General features: G+C 38.6%; 1 protein-coding gene across 1 annotated transcript; it reads right to left on the reverse strand.

The window, feature by feature from the left end:
* Positions 1-8,756: 8,756 nt before the first annotated feature.
* LOC121979864 lies at positions 8,757-10,284 on the reverse strand. Its single transcript, XM_042531849.1, has 3 exons — positions 9,716-10,284; positions 9,290-9,350; positions 8,757-8,927 (listed from the first exon to the last, which is right to left on the reverse strand). Exons 1-3 carry the CDS (start codon positions 10,282-10,284, stop codon positions 8,757-8,759), a joined length of 801 nt encoding a protein of 266 aa, XP_042387783.1.
* Positions 10,285-14,903: the final 4,619 nt, after the last annotated feature.

The following is a 14,903-nucleotide window of genomic DNA, read 5'->3' on the forward strand; positions in this document are numbered from 1 at the left end:
TATAGGAGGGATAGATCCCATCTACATCACTCACATCCCTCTGCATAATTCGTTACATACCCAGTAATCGCCTTTATAGTCCACCCAGTTACGGGTGACGTTTGACGAAACCAAAGTACATAACTCCTTATGTAGGGATCCATGGTGACTTCAGGTCTAAGGACTAATAGTCATACTAATAGCCACATGAGAAAGTATATGACACTCATATAACGATCCATGATACTTTCTCATGGCGGGTCATTCAGTATACATTCTCTAATGCATACCCATGTGTCAGCTTGATATCTCTATATCCATGACTTATGAGATCAAGTCATCGAGCTGACTTACATGCTAGTCTTATTGTATTAACATTGTCCCTGAATGTTAATACTCGACTAGGAATGATTTAGAGTAGTGTTCCCTATATCATCTCACTATCGATTCAACTAATCGATTGATATAGGTATGAACCTTCTACTCAATGACGCTATTATACTTAGTCTATTTGACACTAATACAAATAAGTATAATAACCAAACAAATGCCTTTATTAATATACAAGAATATGATACAATGAGTCCATACAATCATCAAATGATTGGCTCTAGGGCTCTAACTAACACTTACTAGCTGTAGAGTTACCTTCGGAATCACACATCCAGACTTCGAGAATCAAACAACCCGATCTACTGGAATCGCACATCCAGTCTTCTTCAATCAGGAATCACACATCCCGACCTAATGGAATCGTACATATGGTCTTCTCTAATCAGGAATCACACATCTTGACCCTTGCTAAAATCCCATATCTGGACTTCAACCTATCAGGAATCTAACATCCTGACTCGCCAAAATAATACATTCAGTCTTTAATCAATCAGGAATCGAACATCCTGACTGGGGTTAGTCAACCCTGCACACTCTGTAACAATGTTAGATCGCAACACGTCTAACTTTAACATATTTATCATTCATCAAAACTTAGGTTTGACCATTGGTACCAACTGCACCAATAATCTCCCCCTTTTTAATGTAATGACAACTTGAATTAAAGTTAGAAAAAAATGTAGAAGGAATAACAATAAAAATTAATCAAGTTCTATTCTATTCTCTTGAGTATTTTAGGGTTAAGGTTTTCAAATTTTTAGTTTTTCTTACTTAACCATTACCCTCCCCCTTTGGCATTCATAAAAAAAATATGCAAGTAAGTATACCAAAGTATTAAAACACACAAGTGAATATATACTTTCCAAAAATAAGCATAAAAACTTGCAGGTTTATTATAGGGAGGTGTTAAAAAATTTTCACTTAATTTTGATAAAGTTTTCAAAATTTATAATAGGTTTTGAAAGATAAATTTTGTAAAATAATTTCAAAGTTTAAAGTTTAAAGTAGCTTCTAAGATATTTTCAAACTAACTTTTTAAAATATTTAAAGAGTGGGTTGCAAAATACTTTTCAAAACAATTTTCAAAATAAGTTTTTTCAACCAAGAAGGAATTTCTAAGAATTTGATAGAGATGTTTTCAAAATACTTTTAAACAAGAGTTTTTAACTTAGAAATATTTTTAAAATACTTTAAACAAGAGTTTTTATCTTAGAAATATTTTCACTTAGAAATATTTTCAAAATACTTTAAATTACTATGAGTAAAAAAATTTCTAAGTAAAAAAAATTTCAAACATAATTTTTAAATTAAAAAATGAAAGTTTCAATCTTTGAAATTATCCTTTAAATATCCTCCCCTCGAACTTGATATTATTTAAGAAAAATATTCATCTAGTAATTGTTCTTAAATGTCAACCGTTAATTCTAACTAAATATCAGAAGATAGCAGTGTTCATTTGGTTAGTCAAGTTAAGTAAATGTATCCAGTTAGTGTTTGACTAAAATGGATTATTTAACTTGCTTACTGTAATTTTAATATTTTTTGCCTAGACTGGTGCTGATGCACTGATATAAGCATCTTAAGTCTAGGCAATTTGCATATGTATCTCATGTGGTTCAAAGTTTTTGAATACACAATCAAGGTAGACCTATTGTGTTTGTAAGATTCTCGATCTAGACTACGGCTAAAATTAATTTTGAAATTCTAAGGAAATGATAATTTTTAGAAAATAAAAGATTTCCCTAGAATTTGTAAAAAAGTATTTTTAAAAATAGTAATCCTAGTCTAAAAGGATTATCCAAATAAAGTGGCAAAAGGTAGCTAACTATATAAATCAAGTCAACCAGAGATTAAAATAATAGTGTATTAAAATAATCAAATTTGGTCATCATTAGCTGGAGGAGGTGGGGGCAGTTCAGGTGCTCACAAATCCTGAAGAATCTGCTGAAATCCGGTGGTCATCTCCTCCTGGAGAGATGAGAATTTGGTGGTCATCTCTCCGCGAATAGTGCTGAATCCGTTTGAGACTGACTTCCAAATCTGAGCAGAAAACTCCTCAAATCGATCAAGTCAGTCCTCGATGGATAGTGAAGTTGAGGGCTGGGTCGAGGTTGAGGGCTGGGTCGAAGAAGGTCCAAAGAGATCCTTAATTGTAAATGTCGGCAACTCCTCCCCCTTGGTTGGAATGATGGGTGGAAAATCATCCTCAACCTCGCTTGGAACGTTTGGCTGTGGTCCTACTCTCTAAGCCAGGCCCCCTTGAGCGGTGACGTCTATATGCACCAATGTAAGCTGACGCTGACTAATTTCATCATACGTGCTAAAGAAGGTGCACGTACCTTGGGTCATATCTGTCGAAAATATGTACGTCAAAATAATTAGGAGCCGAGCGACCGGCAAGAGGGAGTGAATTGCCCTTAAAAATGAAAATGAAACCTTTCTCGGTCTTTTGAAATATTAAAGCACTTGTATAAAAAGAATTGATAAACTAATTAAAAGAAAGAGGCCCAAGGTTGATTTTACTTGGTTTGGAGCATTTGGTGACTCCTACTCTAAGACTCAGGTCCCGCGAACTTATCGATGGGTAATTCACTAAAAACTTCTTCTGGAACCATCGGAAGAGGAGATTGAGTACAAAAGAATTGAAAAAGTGTAACAGACTACACTTTCCATTTGCAGAAATTATGTTATGTTAACAAACACTTTCGTAGATGGTTTGTTTGAGCTTAGTGTTGGATGGCTTTTCGGCAGCAGTCAGGCATAGTAGAATCATAGTAGGGCAGATGCAAGAAGTCAAAGCAGTCGGAAAGCCAAATTGAGCGCGTAGGAGCCCGTGTAGAAGTTGATTCTTGAAGTTTAGTCGAGATACCCTTATAAAGGGCATGGAAGGTGCCTTCCATAGCCTTGAAGGCGCCTCCAACATATAAAGATTGATCCCGAACTTCTTGCTCCTTATCTGCGATAAAGTCTAAAGTTTATCTTGTGGAAGGAACCTTTTATAGCACCGAAGGCACTTTTCATGAACAGTACGAAAACGCCTTCCAATGCTTTAAGGCACCTCGGGTACTGTTCACCTGAGGCCTTTTTGCTCCTCTTGCCATGCAAAAAGTGTCAGTCCAATAACCTGTAAGACAATAGCAGCACAGTAATAATAAGGAGTAGTAATTAGATCCTATCTCTCTGAGACCAAGATCTAGTCAAGATCTCAATTTAAGTTTTTGAAATGGACCTAAATTAAACCGATGCCTACTATCCCTTGAAAGGGAGACACATCCTCACTTAGTCACTCTCCACTAGTGACTTACCTCTACTTACCGGGTGTAGAGTTACCTCTGAAATCACACATCTAGACTTTAGGAATCAAACATCCCGATCTATTGGAATCACACATATGATATTCTCTAATCAGAAATTACACATCCCAACTTACTAAAATTGCACATCCGGTCTTCTCCAATTGGGAATTGTACATCCCAACCCTTCTCATAATTCCTCATCTAGGCTTCAATCTGTCAGAAATAAAACATCCCGACTTGTCAGAATCACACATTCGGTCTTCAATCAATCAAGAATTGAACATTTTGACAGGGGTTAGTCAACCCCGCACACTCGGTAACAAGGTTAGATAGCAACACATCTAACTTTAATCTATTTTTCATTCATCAAAACTCAGGTTTGATCATTGGTGCCAACTGCACTAACACATTTCATTCTTGGACAATACAACTCTGTATGACTCAAAAATAATGTGAAAGCTTGCTTAACAGTGATCTGGACACTGGATTCTTCCAAATCTCTGAAACATACAACACATTGTTCAAAGTAAGGTTCTTGCCTGAGGTCATCTTTAGTACCATTTTTTCTTGGCCCATGATGTCCGAGGTTGTTGAGTTTTCCATAAACTTCTTATTTCTATTGACTTCTTTAAAGTTGTAGAGTAACTCCTTATTACAGCAGACATGTCTGGTGGATTCGGTATCAATCCACCATTGTCATGGGTTCAAATCGACTAGGTTTAATTCGGAGACAACAACGTAAAGGTAGTCCATTTCTAGTCTCTCATTTAGGTTGACCTCCTGCTTCTTCTTTGACTTTCTATATTTCAAAGATTTGTGACTGACTCGACCACAGTTGAAGCACTTTCCAGAGAATTTCTTAATGCCTCCTCTGGGTCCCATCTTGGAAGTCTAGGGATTCTTCCATTTTGACTTTGGATCATGCTCAACCACATTAACTTTCACAGTAGCCTGAGCGAACAACCTTCTTTCTGAACTCTTGTTGTCTTCTTCGATGAGAATTCTAACAATGAGTTCCTCCACATTCATCTCCTTCTGCTTGTGCTTCAGGTAGTTCTTAAAGACCTTCTAGTCTGGAGGCAACTTTCTCAATGATAGTAGCCATTTGAAAGATTTCACTCAGAACCATCCCTTCCGAGTGAATCTCGTGTAAGATCACCTGAAGCTCCTGGACTTGGCTGATCACCATCTTGGAGTCAACCATCCTATAGTCCAAGAATCGGCCCACAATAAATTTCTTGTCCCCTGCATCCTTCATCTTATACTTCCTGTTGAGGGACTCCCATAGCTCCTTAGCTGTTCTCATCGAGCTATACACAGTGTACAGCCAGTCGGTAAGGCAATTGAGGATGTACTTTTGAAAAAGGAACTCAGAATGAATCTATGCCTCCAGTATACTAATGGTGTGAACATCAACATCCTCAACATGCTTGGGAGGGTCGTCAGTCAAGAACCGAGCCAGATTGAGCATGGTCAAGTAGAAGAGCATCTTCTGCTACCATCTCTTGAACTTCAATCCAGTGAACTTCTCTAACCCTTCCCCATGGTTGATTGGCACAATTCCAATCGGGGTGGAGAGGGTCTTAATGTGTTGAGTCTATTGCACCTCAACACTTTATTATATGACCATCTCAGTAGAATTGAAGTCTGTTTCAAGATTGTTGGACAATCTGCTGGAGATTTAGGGAATTAGCTAAATTTAAATTATACCAAATTAAATTAAATTAATCTGTCGAGATAACCTGAGCTAATAATCTCAAGCTGCTAGCGAGGGTTGGTTTTTGCCAAGTGTTGAGTGAAGAATGCATAATGATTGAGAGGGTAAAGTAACCAAGCGAGCAGAGCGACCGAGTGGGCAAATCGGTTGAGCATGTAGATCAACCGAGTGGGTGGATTGGTTGAGCATGTAGATCGACTGAGTGGGAAGAGCAGCAGATCAGGCTAGCGGGCAGAGTGGCTAAGAGGGCAGATCAGCCGAGCAGGCAAAGCAGCAGAGCAGAGTAGCTAATCAGGATGAGCGACTGAGCGGGTAGTGCGACCAATCGGGTAGTGCGGTCGAGCAGACAGAGCAGACTGATCAGGCCGAGTGACTGACCAGACAGAGCAACCTAACAGTAGAAGGCAGGGCTACCTAAAGGTAGAGTAGCTCGACTGACAAAGCGGCTCAAGGGGGTAGAGTGGCCAAGCAAGCAAAGAGGTAAAGTGAACTAAGCGACTGAGCGGGAAAAGTGTCCGAGCAAGCGAAGCGGACCAAGGTCTGCGATCGATGCAGTTTCCTTGAAATAGATTCGCCCCACCTCCGGTTGTACTTCGAGGTTTTCTCTGGTCGCTTGTTTCCTACGATGCAACAGTTAACCATGTTGCACACCAAACACTGGTGGTCATAGTGAAATAAAAGGTACCCGACTGCTATCACAGTACTCCACCAGCAAGAGATGCACAACAGAGGACAAGGGGGAACATAGATGGAGAGTTTAAGTTTTTCTATGTATGTTATGCTCAAGACCATGTCCCCCATTACTATCTAGGAGGTTATGAAATTGCCATTAACAATGGTTAATACTTTCGTTACCTTCTTAAGCAGCAAATAAAAAGAATCCATGTGGAAAAATATTGGTTGTTCCACTTGAATAAATTTTACCTTGATTGGTGTGGCATTTTGCACGCTAGGTCATGCTCGCACACGAGTCAACTTGGTTCAATTCAATTCGAGCCCTAGATTTGTACCCCCCCTGCGCACCCACGCGTGAGAGAGCTTCTCCCCATGCATTTGTTCACATCATCAATACATGTGAATTAATATAAACCAACCAATATGCCTTGAAACTCTCAATGTGGGACTAAAGTCTCATTCACAATGGAGTTTCTTCCCTCCACCTCTTCTCCATTCACATATATTCAATACTGGATCGGTTACCTCCAAAATTAATTGTTCGAAGAATTGAATATATGAATTACAAAAAAAAACTAAGAAAAAATTAACTTGTTAACTAAAATTAATCTACCTGAATCGATTTGAGGCTGACATGTTTAAATCCAAGATGAAAATCTTCTGATTTCACTTTAATAGCCATAAGGAATTTTAGTCGAAAAATTGGATAGTATCATTTATGGTCAGTGTGATATATACTTTTGAATCGTTCCCCATCTTCACTTTTTGCAAGGTTACTCTTAACTAGTTGAGCTAGTGCAAAGGACCTAAACGGTATTTTTTTGGGCCCAAAACTTGACGATTATAGGTAGGACTATAAACGAGTCGAGTCGAGTCGAGCTTTGAGGTGTTCAAGCTTATTTGATAAGGTAATCGAGCCAAGTCGAGCTGAGCATAAAATGGACCAAGCTTTTCAAATGATTGTTCAAGCTTGACTTGGTTTGGTTTATTTTTTATGAGCTTGAGCTTGTTTAAAGCTTGGCTTTAGCTTGGTTCATTTAGATATTATCGAGCTCTCAATTCAAGTTTGTTTGATTGTTTAAAAATTTTAGTTGTTTGATTGGTTATTGAGCTTGATAATTCAAACTTATTTATTTATTTTATTGTATTGTATTATTTATTTAGCATATTGATAAGAGTTTTATTAATGAATATAGTTCGTGAACATTGTTCATGAACGTTAACAAGCTGAACATATATGTGTTCAAACTTATTTGTTTAGTTTAATGAGTTGTTCAAGCTTGTTTGTTTAATTGATCTTGTGTATATTGAATGAACATAAACAAACTCTTACCAAGTCGAACACCAAGCTTGTTTATGAACGTTTGGTTCATTTACAACCCTGATTATAGATCCCCTGATAACAGATGCAGATCTTTAAATTTTGCACGAGTGAGTGCAGATAGATCTTAATTCCGAGTTTCGAGTCAAAAGTTATCCCTTCTGGAATATTGCTTTGTCAAACCCACATCATTCTCCCCAGGGTGGAAAAAATTCATCCTCAAATTACTTGCCACCTCATCATTAGAAGAATTATCATGAAAAGGAATTAAATGCTTCACATTAAAAACATTGGCAATATGAATATGACAAGGCAGCTTCTAATGATACACATTGAGTTTATCTTCTCAATAATCTCGATTGGGTCAATCTTCTTAGTTAATAATTTATTGTAATTCCCAATAGCAAAATGATCCTAAGTTAAAACCGCCCATACAAAATCCCCAACATCGAACTCCAAGTGTTGGCGCTTTAGGTCTGCAGTGTATTTGTACTTTAAATCAAAATTTGATATATGCACACGAATGGCTTTATGGACTCCATGCAGGCTATTCACAAAATCTGTAGCTTTTCCATGGATCGTTGCCTTACTTGGCAGTGACATCAAATCCAATAGACCTTGAGGTTGAACCGAATAAACAACCTGGAATGGGTTGAAACCAATACTGTAATTCACTGCATGGTTTAGAGGAAACTTTGTCTGACAATCTTTTGATCCCAACTCTTTACATGATCTCCCACTAAGCAACACAATAAATTGTCAAGTGATTAATTCACAACCTCTGTCTGACCATCTGTTTGAGGATGATAAGCACTACTAAAATTTAACTTTGTATTAACCATCTTCCACAAGTTGTGCCAAAATTGACTAAGAAAATGAGTGTCCCGATCTAACACAATGGATGCCCGAAGGCCATGACGACAAGAGACATCTTGAAAGAACAATTGTGCCACATTAATAGCATCAATAGTCTTCTTGCAAGGAATAACGTAAACCATCTTAGAAAATCTATCAATGATAACAAAGATGGAATCACTACCTCATTGAATACATGACAAACCTAGTACAAAATCCATGCTAATATTAACCCAAGGTCGAGAAGGGACTAACAAAGGCATGTACAGTCTTGCATTAGTTGTTGCCCCCTTAGAGACTTGACAAATTTTGCACCACTGCACATACTTCCTGACTTCTCGCCATAGTAAAGGCCAAAAATAGGAAGTCTAAATTAACTGCAATGTTCGGTCTTGACCCACATGCCTCTCACTGTGCAACTCCTTGATTATTTACAAATGGAGACTACAGTCTAGAATACGTAATTGATTACCTTTAAATAGAAACCATCATGCAGTAAAAAACCTATTTTCTTTCCAACCTATTCATCTTGCATTACGACATAAAAGTAAGGATCATCAACAAGTAACTCACGAAAAGAGTCGAAACCTAACACCTCCACATGCATATAAACTAGTAAGCTGCTCTTGTGACTCAAATCATCTACCATCCGATTAGCAACCCCTACTTTATGTCTCACCGTATAGGCGAACTGCTCCAAATAAGCAAAACAAAGTGTCGGGGCGATACTTTGTTTTGCTGGTGTAGATGTCTCAATGAATCATGGTTCATATACATGATAAATTCCTTGTGAAATAAATATTAATGTTAATGTCTCACTTCTTGCATAACAGTATAAAACTTAACATCATAAGTACTGTAGTTTAGTTTAGTTTAGTTTTAGATAAAATTTTCACTGAAAAATGCTACAGGTTTGGTGTTCTGATTGAATATTGTGTCAATGGCAATTTTAGAGGCATATATATGTAACTCGAACGGTTGAAAAAATTCTAAGAGCACTAAGATTAGTGCCATTGTGAGTCGTTCTTTAATCAATCGAAAAACTAAATCTACCTTTGCAGTCCACTCAAACTGGTCACCCTTCATGAAGTCTATTATAGGAGCGATAATAGTGCTGAAAGAAGCAATGAAATGTCTGTAAAACAAGGTCAAATCGTGAAAACTCCTTGCTTTTGTTAAGGTCATCGGTGTAGGTCAATCTTTCACTGCTTGTATCTTAGATTTGTCGACTTCCAAACTTGCTCCTGAGATCACATAACCTAAAAACAACACCTTGGGGACCATAAACACACACTTCTTCATTGCAATATAAACTTCTCCCTGTGTAACACACTAAAACCCTCTCTCACATGCTAAAGATGATGTTCAGGGGTCACACTATATATCATAATATTATCAAAGTACACCATAACAAACCTACTAGTATTTCCACTAATCTAGTCAAGCAAATCATCTAAATAAGAAATGGGAAAACGGTACCTGACAGTGATTTTATTGATGACCATTTTGTCCACAAAAGAGCCATCATTCTTTGGTATTAAAAGGGCAAGTACAATACAAGGGCTCATGCTATCTTTAATATGACCCTTAACTAATAATTCTTCAACATGTTGTCTCAGCTCCTCATTCTCATGCGGGTTCATCATGTAATGTACTATGCTTGGCAGTGTCGCTCCAGGCTCCAAATCAATATAATGCTGAATATAACGCAAATGAGACAATTCTCTCAGTAACACTTCAGGAAAAAGCTCACTAAATTCGATAATGAGTGGAGCCATAGATTCTGGAATAGTGTTGTATTCCAACACTTCCTTTCCCATTAAAACATACCCCTTTTCTGCTTCTAGAAGCCCCTTGTCAAATTGAGCCCGAGACAATAAGGCTGCAACATCACTTGTAGATTTGGGTTGTTCCACCGACTGTTTATAAGGTAGGAGTACAATTTTAATTCCCTCGAATACAAAACTGTAAATATTGGCTCTCCCATCGTGATGCACACGTCTATCATATTGCCACAGTCTGCCTAACAACAAATGGTAAGCATCCATCAGTACAACATCACACAAAATAACATCCTTACATTTTGAACCAATAGAAAATGGAACAAGTGCCCTCTTAGATATCAATACTTCACCCTTTCTTAAACCATGTTAATTTATAGAATTTAGGGTGACTCTCAATCTGGATATTCAGTTTCTGCATAACTTCAGGGGACACAATATTTTCATAGTTTTCTGCATCGATCACAAAGAGACATACCTTACCCAAGATAGTACAAGTTGGCTAAAAAATATTACTCCATATCCAATCATCGTCCACTACCACCTTTGGTGCCAAACAAGAGCATTGTACTACTAATGTTGTCCCGACATCTCCTTCCACTACTATTTCATTTATGACTTCTTCATCAAACACTCGATCTCCCGTGATCTCTGCTTCTTTTTCTTCATAATCTTCATTGTCAATAAATAGTGCTTTCTTTCCTGAAGCCTTCTTACACTTTAACTGTCTGTATCTGATCTCTCCACAATGAAACGCTTTAGGTCGTCAACTCTGTCATTACCTCTATTAAATTGCCTACTACTTTTATTGATTCCCACGTCATTGCCACTTCCAATAGTCCCTATTCTCGACCGCTAGTAGTGTTCGTAGGGAAAATTCTATTATTTCGACGTGTATATTTTTTCACAACCAATGCCCTTTAGTGTGTCATAGATACAAACACAAGGTCAAACATATTGACGATGTTTTGGATATGGTATTTCAAACTATTGATATACCGTGCCACCAATTGATCTTCCATCTCATGTATTTTGTTCCTTGCAATGAGTTGAAATAAAATTAGAGGTATATTCTGTTGGTGCAATTTTCCTTGGATCAAAGTTGACCAGATTAATTAAGTTCGGGTTGGCCTGAGCTTGAGTTTCGATGTTTGGACAACATATGTGAATGAGAAGTCAAGTGCATCAAGGTGATTGAAGACTTGACTAGCAAAGTTCTAACTGGAGGTTAGACAAGGTAAAATCCTAACTTTAGGATTAGGCATGGGGAAGTCTAAAATAAAGATTGACAAGAGGAAAATTCAAGTAGATCAAGGAGGAATGCACATTGGCAAAGAGAAATCCTAATTGAAGATTAGGCAAATGAAAGTCCTAGTGAGACTAGGCAAGCCTAGTTGGAAACTAGGTTAAGTCCAAGGTAAGTTAGCAGGGAGTTAAACACATGACATAAATAAAGTCCTAGTGGGGCTAGGCAAATCTAATTAGGAACTAGGTTAAGTCCAAGGTGGGTTGGCTAAGAGCTAAACATGTAGTACAAGTGAAGTCCTAGTGGGACTAAGCAAACCTAGTTGAGAACTAGGTTAAGTCCAAGGTGGATTAGCTGGGAGCTAAACACTTAGCATAAGAAAATCCCTAGTTGGGAACTAGGCAAGGAAAAGTCCAAGTTGATTAAGGGTTAACTGGATACTTGGTGAAGAAGTCTTGGCAGGTCAAGATTGATTGTATGCTAGGCGATGGGAAGTCCCAATAAGTCATGGAAGGCTTCAAGTTGGGCAAATGAATCCTAAAACCATGTTTCAGGATGAAGCATAGACAATCGATTGGTCCAAAGCTAATTAATCAAGTGATCGATTGGAAGTTTTTCTTCGTAAAATAGAAGGGTGCTGGATCGATTGGATAATCAATCAAAAAACATCTCCAATCGATCATTGATTGGAGAAATTTGCCAGTGACCAAAAGCTTCCTAGGTTGATTGGGTAATTGATTGGGAGCACGCTTGATCGATTAGATAATCGATTAAGACATTTTGTAAGAGAATAATAGGCTTTTGAATCGATTGGGTGATCCATTAAGAAGTTGTCGAATCGATTGGTATGTCTCACTAATCTATTCAGGGTTTGAAAAAGAGTCATTTTATAGGTGAATAGTCAAATGTTGATGTGACAATCAATTGGGGAAAGTTGGATTGATTGGCAGCGTCAAGTAAACCCTAGAAAAGGGGTTTCATGAATGTTTGAAGGCATAGCTCAAAATCATTGTTCATGTTAGTTCTTAAGGGTCTGGAAGAGAAGTGTTGTTATACTTTCCAAGCATCAAGAGGCTATTCCAAATAAGAAAAGAACAAACAAAGTAAGGTTCCTTGTTATAATTATTTTTTATTTCTTTTGTAACCTAGTTTGTATTTCTTGTTGCATTTTTTATATTTGAGCTTGTGCGAGGCTTCTCCACCTTCGGATTATTTTCAAGAATGAGTTGTTGGTGCAATATCCCTAAGTCAAGGCTGACTTAGTTGACTAAGCTTGAGTTGGCTTAAGCTTGAGTTTTGATATTTGAGTTTCGATGTTTGGCAATACATGGAGATTGCAGATGTAATCGTCCAATTGGGAAAATTATTGATACAATTCCCCTCTAGTCAAGGACTGACCAGTTAGATGTGAAGAAGAGTCAAGTAGGTCAAAGGGTTGACCGGATACTTGACTAGAAAAGTCCTAACTGGAAGTTAGACAAGGAAAAATCCTGGTGAGTGAAGTCAGGTGAAAGACCTAGTCAATGAAGCTAGGCAGTTGGAAAATCCTGGTGAGTGAAGCTAGGTGAAAGACCTAGTGAATGAAGCTAGGCAGTTGGAAAATCCTAGTGAGTGAAGCTAGGTGAATGACCTAGTGAGTGAAGCTAGGTAGGTGAAAGTCTCGGTGAGTGAAGCCAGGCAGTTGGAAAGTCCTGGTGAGTGAAGTCGGGCAGTGGGAAAATCCTGTTGAGTGAAGCCAGGTGAAAACCCTAGTGAGTGAAGCTAGGTGAAAGTCCTGGTGAGTGAAGCTAGGCAGATGGAAAGTACTAGTGAGTGAAGCTAGGCAGAAGGAAAGACCTAGTGAGTGAAGCTAGGTGAAAGTCCTGGTGAGTGAAGCCAGGTAGATGAAAAGCCCTAGTGAGTGAAGCTAGGCAGATGGAAAGACCTAGTGAGTGAAGTCAAACACGTGGAAATTCAGGTGGGTGAAGGTTGACCGGACACATGGTGTTGGAAAGCCTAAGTAGGTCAAAGGATTGATTTGATACTTGGCACGAGAAAATTCAGATGGGTCAAGGGTGCCCAGACATCTGGTGGAAGTCTAAGTGGGTCATGGAGGACCGGACACTTGGCACGAGAGGTAAGTCCAAGTGGTTCAAGGTTGACCCAACATTTGGCACAAAGGGAAAGTCCAAGTGGGTTAAAGGATTGACCGGACACTTGACGAAGAATTCCCAGTAGGTCAAAGTTGACCAGATGCTAGGCACGAGGAGTCCCAACAGGTCATGGTTGACCGGATGTTGGGCTTGGGGCACCTTAGACTTGACTCGGGCAAGCTAGGGTTGGTCAATTTGATCAAATGATCAAATTGGACACAACCCAATCAATTAGCTAATCGATTGGGCACAGTGTTGCGATAAACAACATCTCCATCGGTCAACTGATCGATTGGGAAGAAATGTCGCGAGCACAGAATGGTCCCCAATCGATCAGTCGATCGATTGGGCATCACCAATCGATCAACCGATCGATTAGGGGTTGGAAATCGCGTGTGATGCGAGAGAGATGAATCGATCAGGCGATCAATTCATGTTATTTTATAGAGAGCACAGAAGAAGACTGAATCGATCAGCCGATCAATTCAGCCTCCCCAATCTATCGGCCGATCGATTGGGAGATGACTGTTGCGCAGGATAAAGTCATTGTCGAATGCTTCTTCCTCCGCATCTCTTCCTCTCCACTTCTTGCGACGATTCTCATAGGTTCATGCCAGATCTTGAAGCTTCTTGGAGTAAAGTGTTGCTCCACTTCCAAGGTCAAGAGGCGTTCCACAGAAGAAATTCCATAGAATTCCATATATCAAGATAGGGTTTTGTAAATCTTGTAAGATTTGTATTGTATAAGCTTATTTTTCTTTTTTATTATATTGAGAAGTTGTACAGGGCTTCTCCGCCTTCGGTAGTTACCGAGAAGCAGTGTTTTATTAGTGGATGAGTGAGTAAGGGTCGGATCCTTGGATTAGTCACCTCTTCTTGAGGTGAATACCAAGTAAATCCTAGCGTTAGCCTTGTGAGTGTGCTTTGTGTGTATTTCCACTGCATATCATCATCATCAAAGCAAGACAACGAAGCGCGATGAGCTATTCACCCCCTCTAGCTACAAATCGACCTTAACAAGTGGTATCAGAGCGAGGTCACTCTTCACTGAATTTATTGCCGGAAAGGGCAACAAGATAGAGGGAGAAGAAGTTGAAGCAAGTTCATCAAAGTCAAGGACTTCAAAAGGTTCAACTTCAAGATGGAATTCTGAGATTGACTAGGTTTCGATACAAGGGTGCCTCCACCATTCATATCAATGAGCTTCAATTCTTGGAAATCAAGGATAAAAAATTTTCTTATAATAGACAAAGAGCAATGCTTTTCTCTAATGGAAGGCTTTGAAGCTCCAACAAATTCAGAAGGAAAATTTCTCAAGAAGAGCAAGTGGAGCCAAGAGCAAATCCAAAGATGTGAGGTTAATGATAAAGTGACCAAGCTATTGGTCAATCTATTGTCGAGCAACATCTTGGAGCAAATTGGAGAATTTGAAGATGTCAAAGAGCTATGGAGCAAATTGGTTAAAATCCATGAAGATCCCTCTGCTGCACAAGCTCAAGAGAAATCCA

Source organism: Zingiber officinale, chromosome 5A (genome assembly GCF_018446385.1).
Source record: "Zingiber officinale cultivar Zhangliang chromosome 5A, Zo_v1.1, whole genome shotgun sequence".
NCBI classification, from domain to species: Eukaryota; Viridiplantae; Streptophyta; class Magnoliopsida; order Zingiberales; family Zingiberaceae; genus Zingiber; species Zingiber officinale.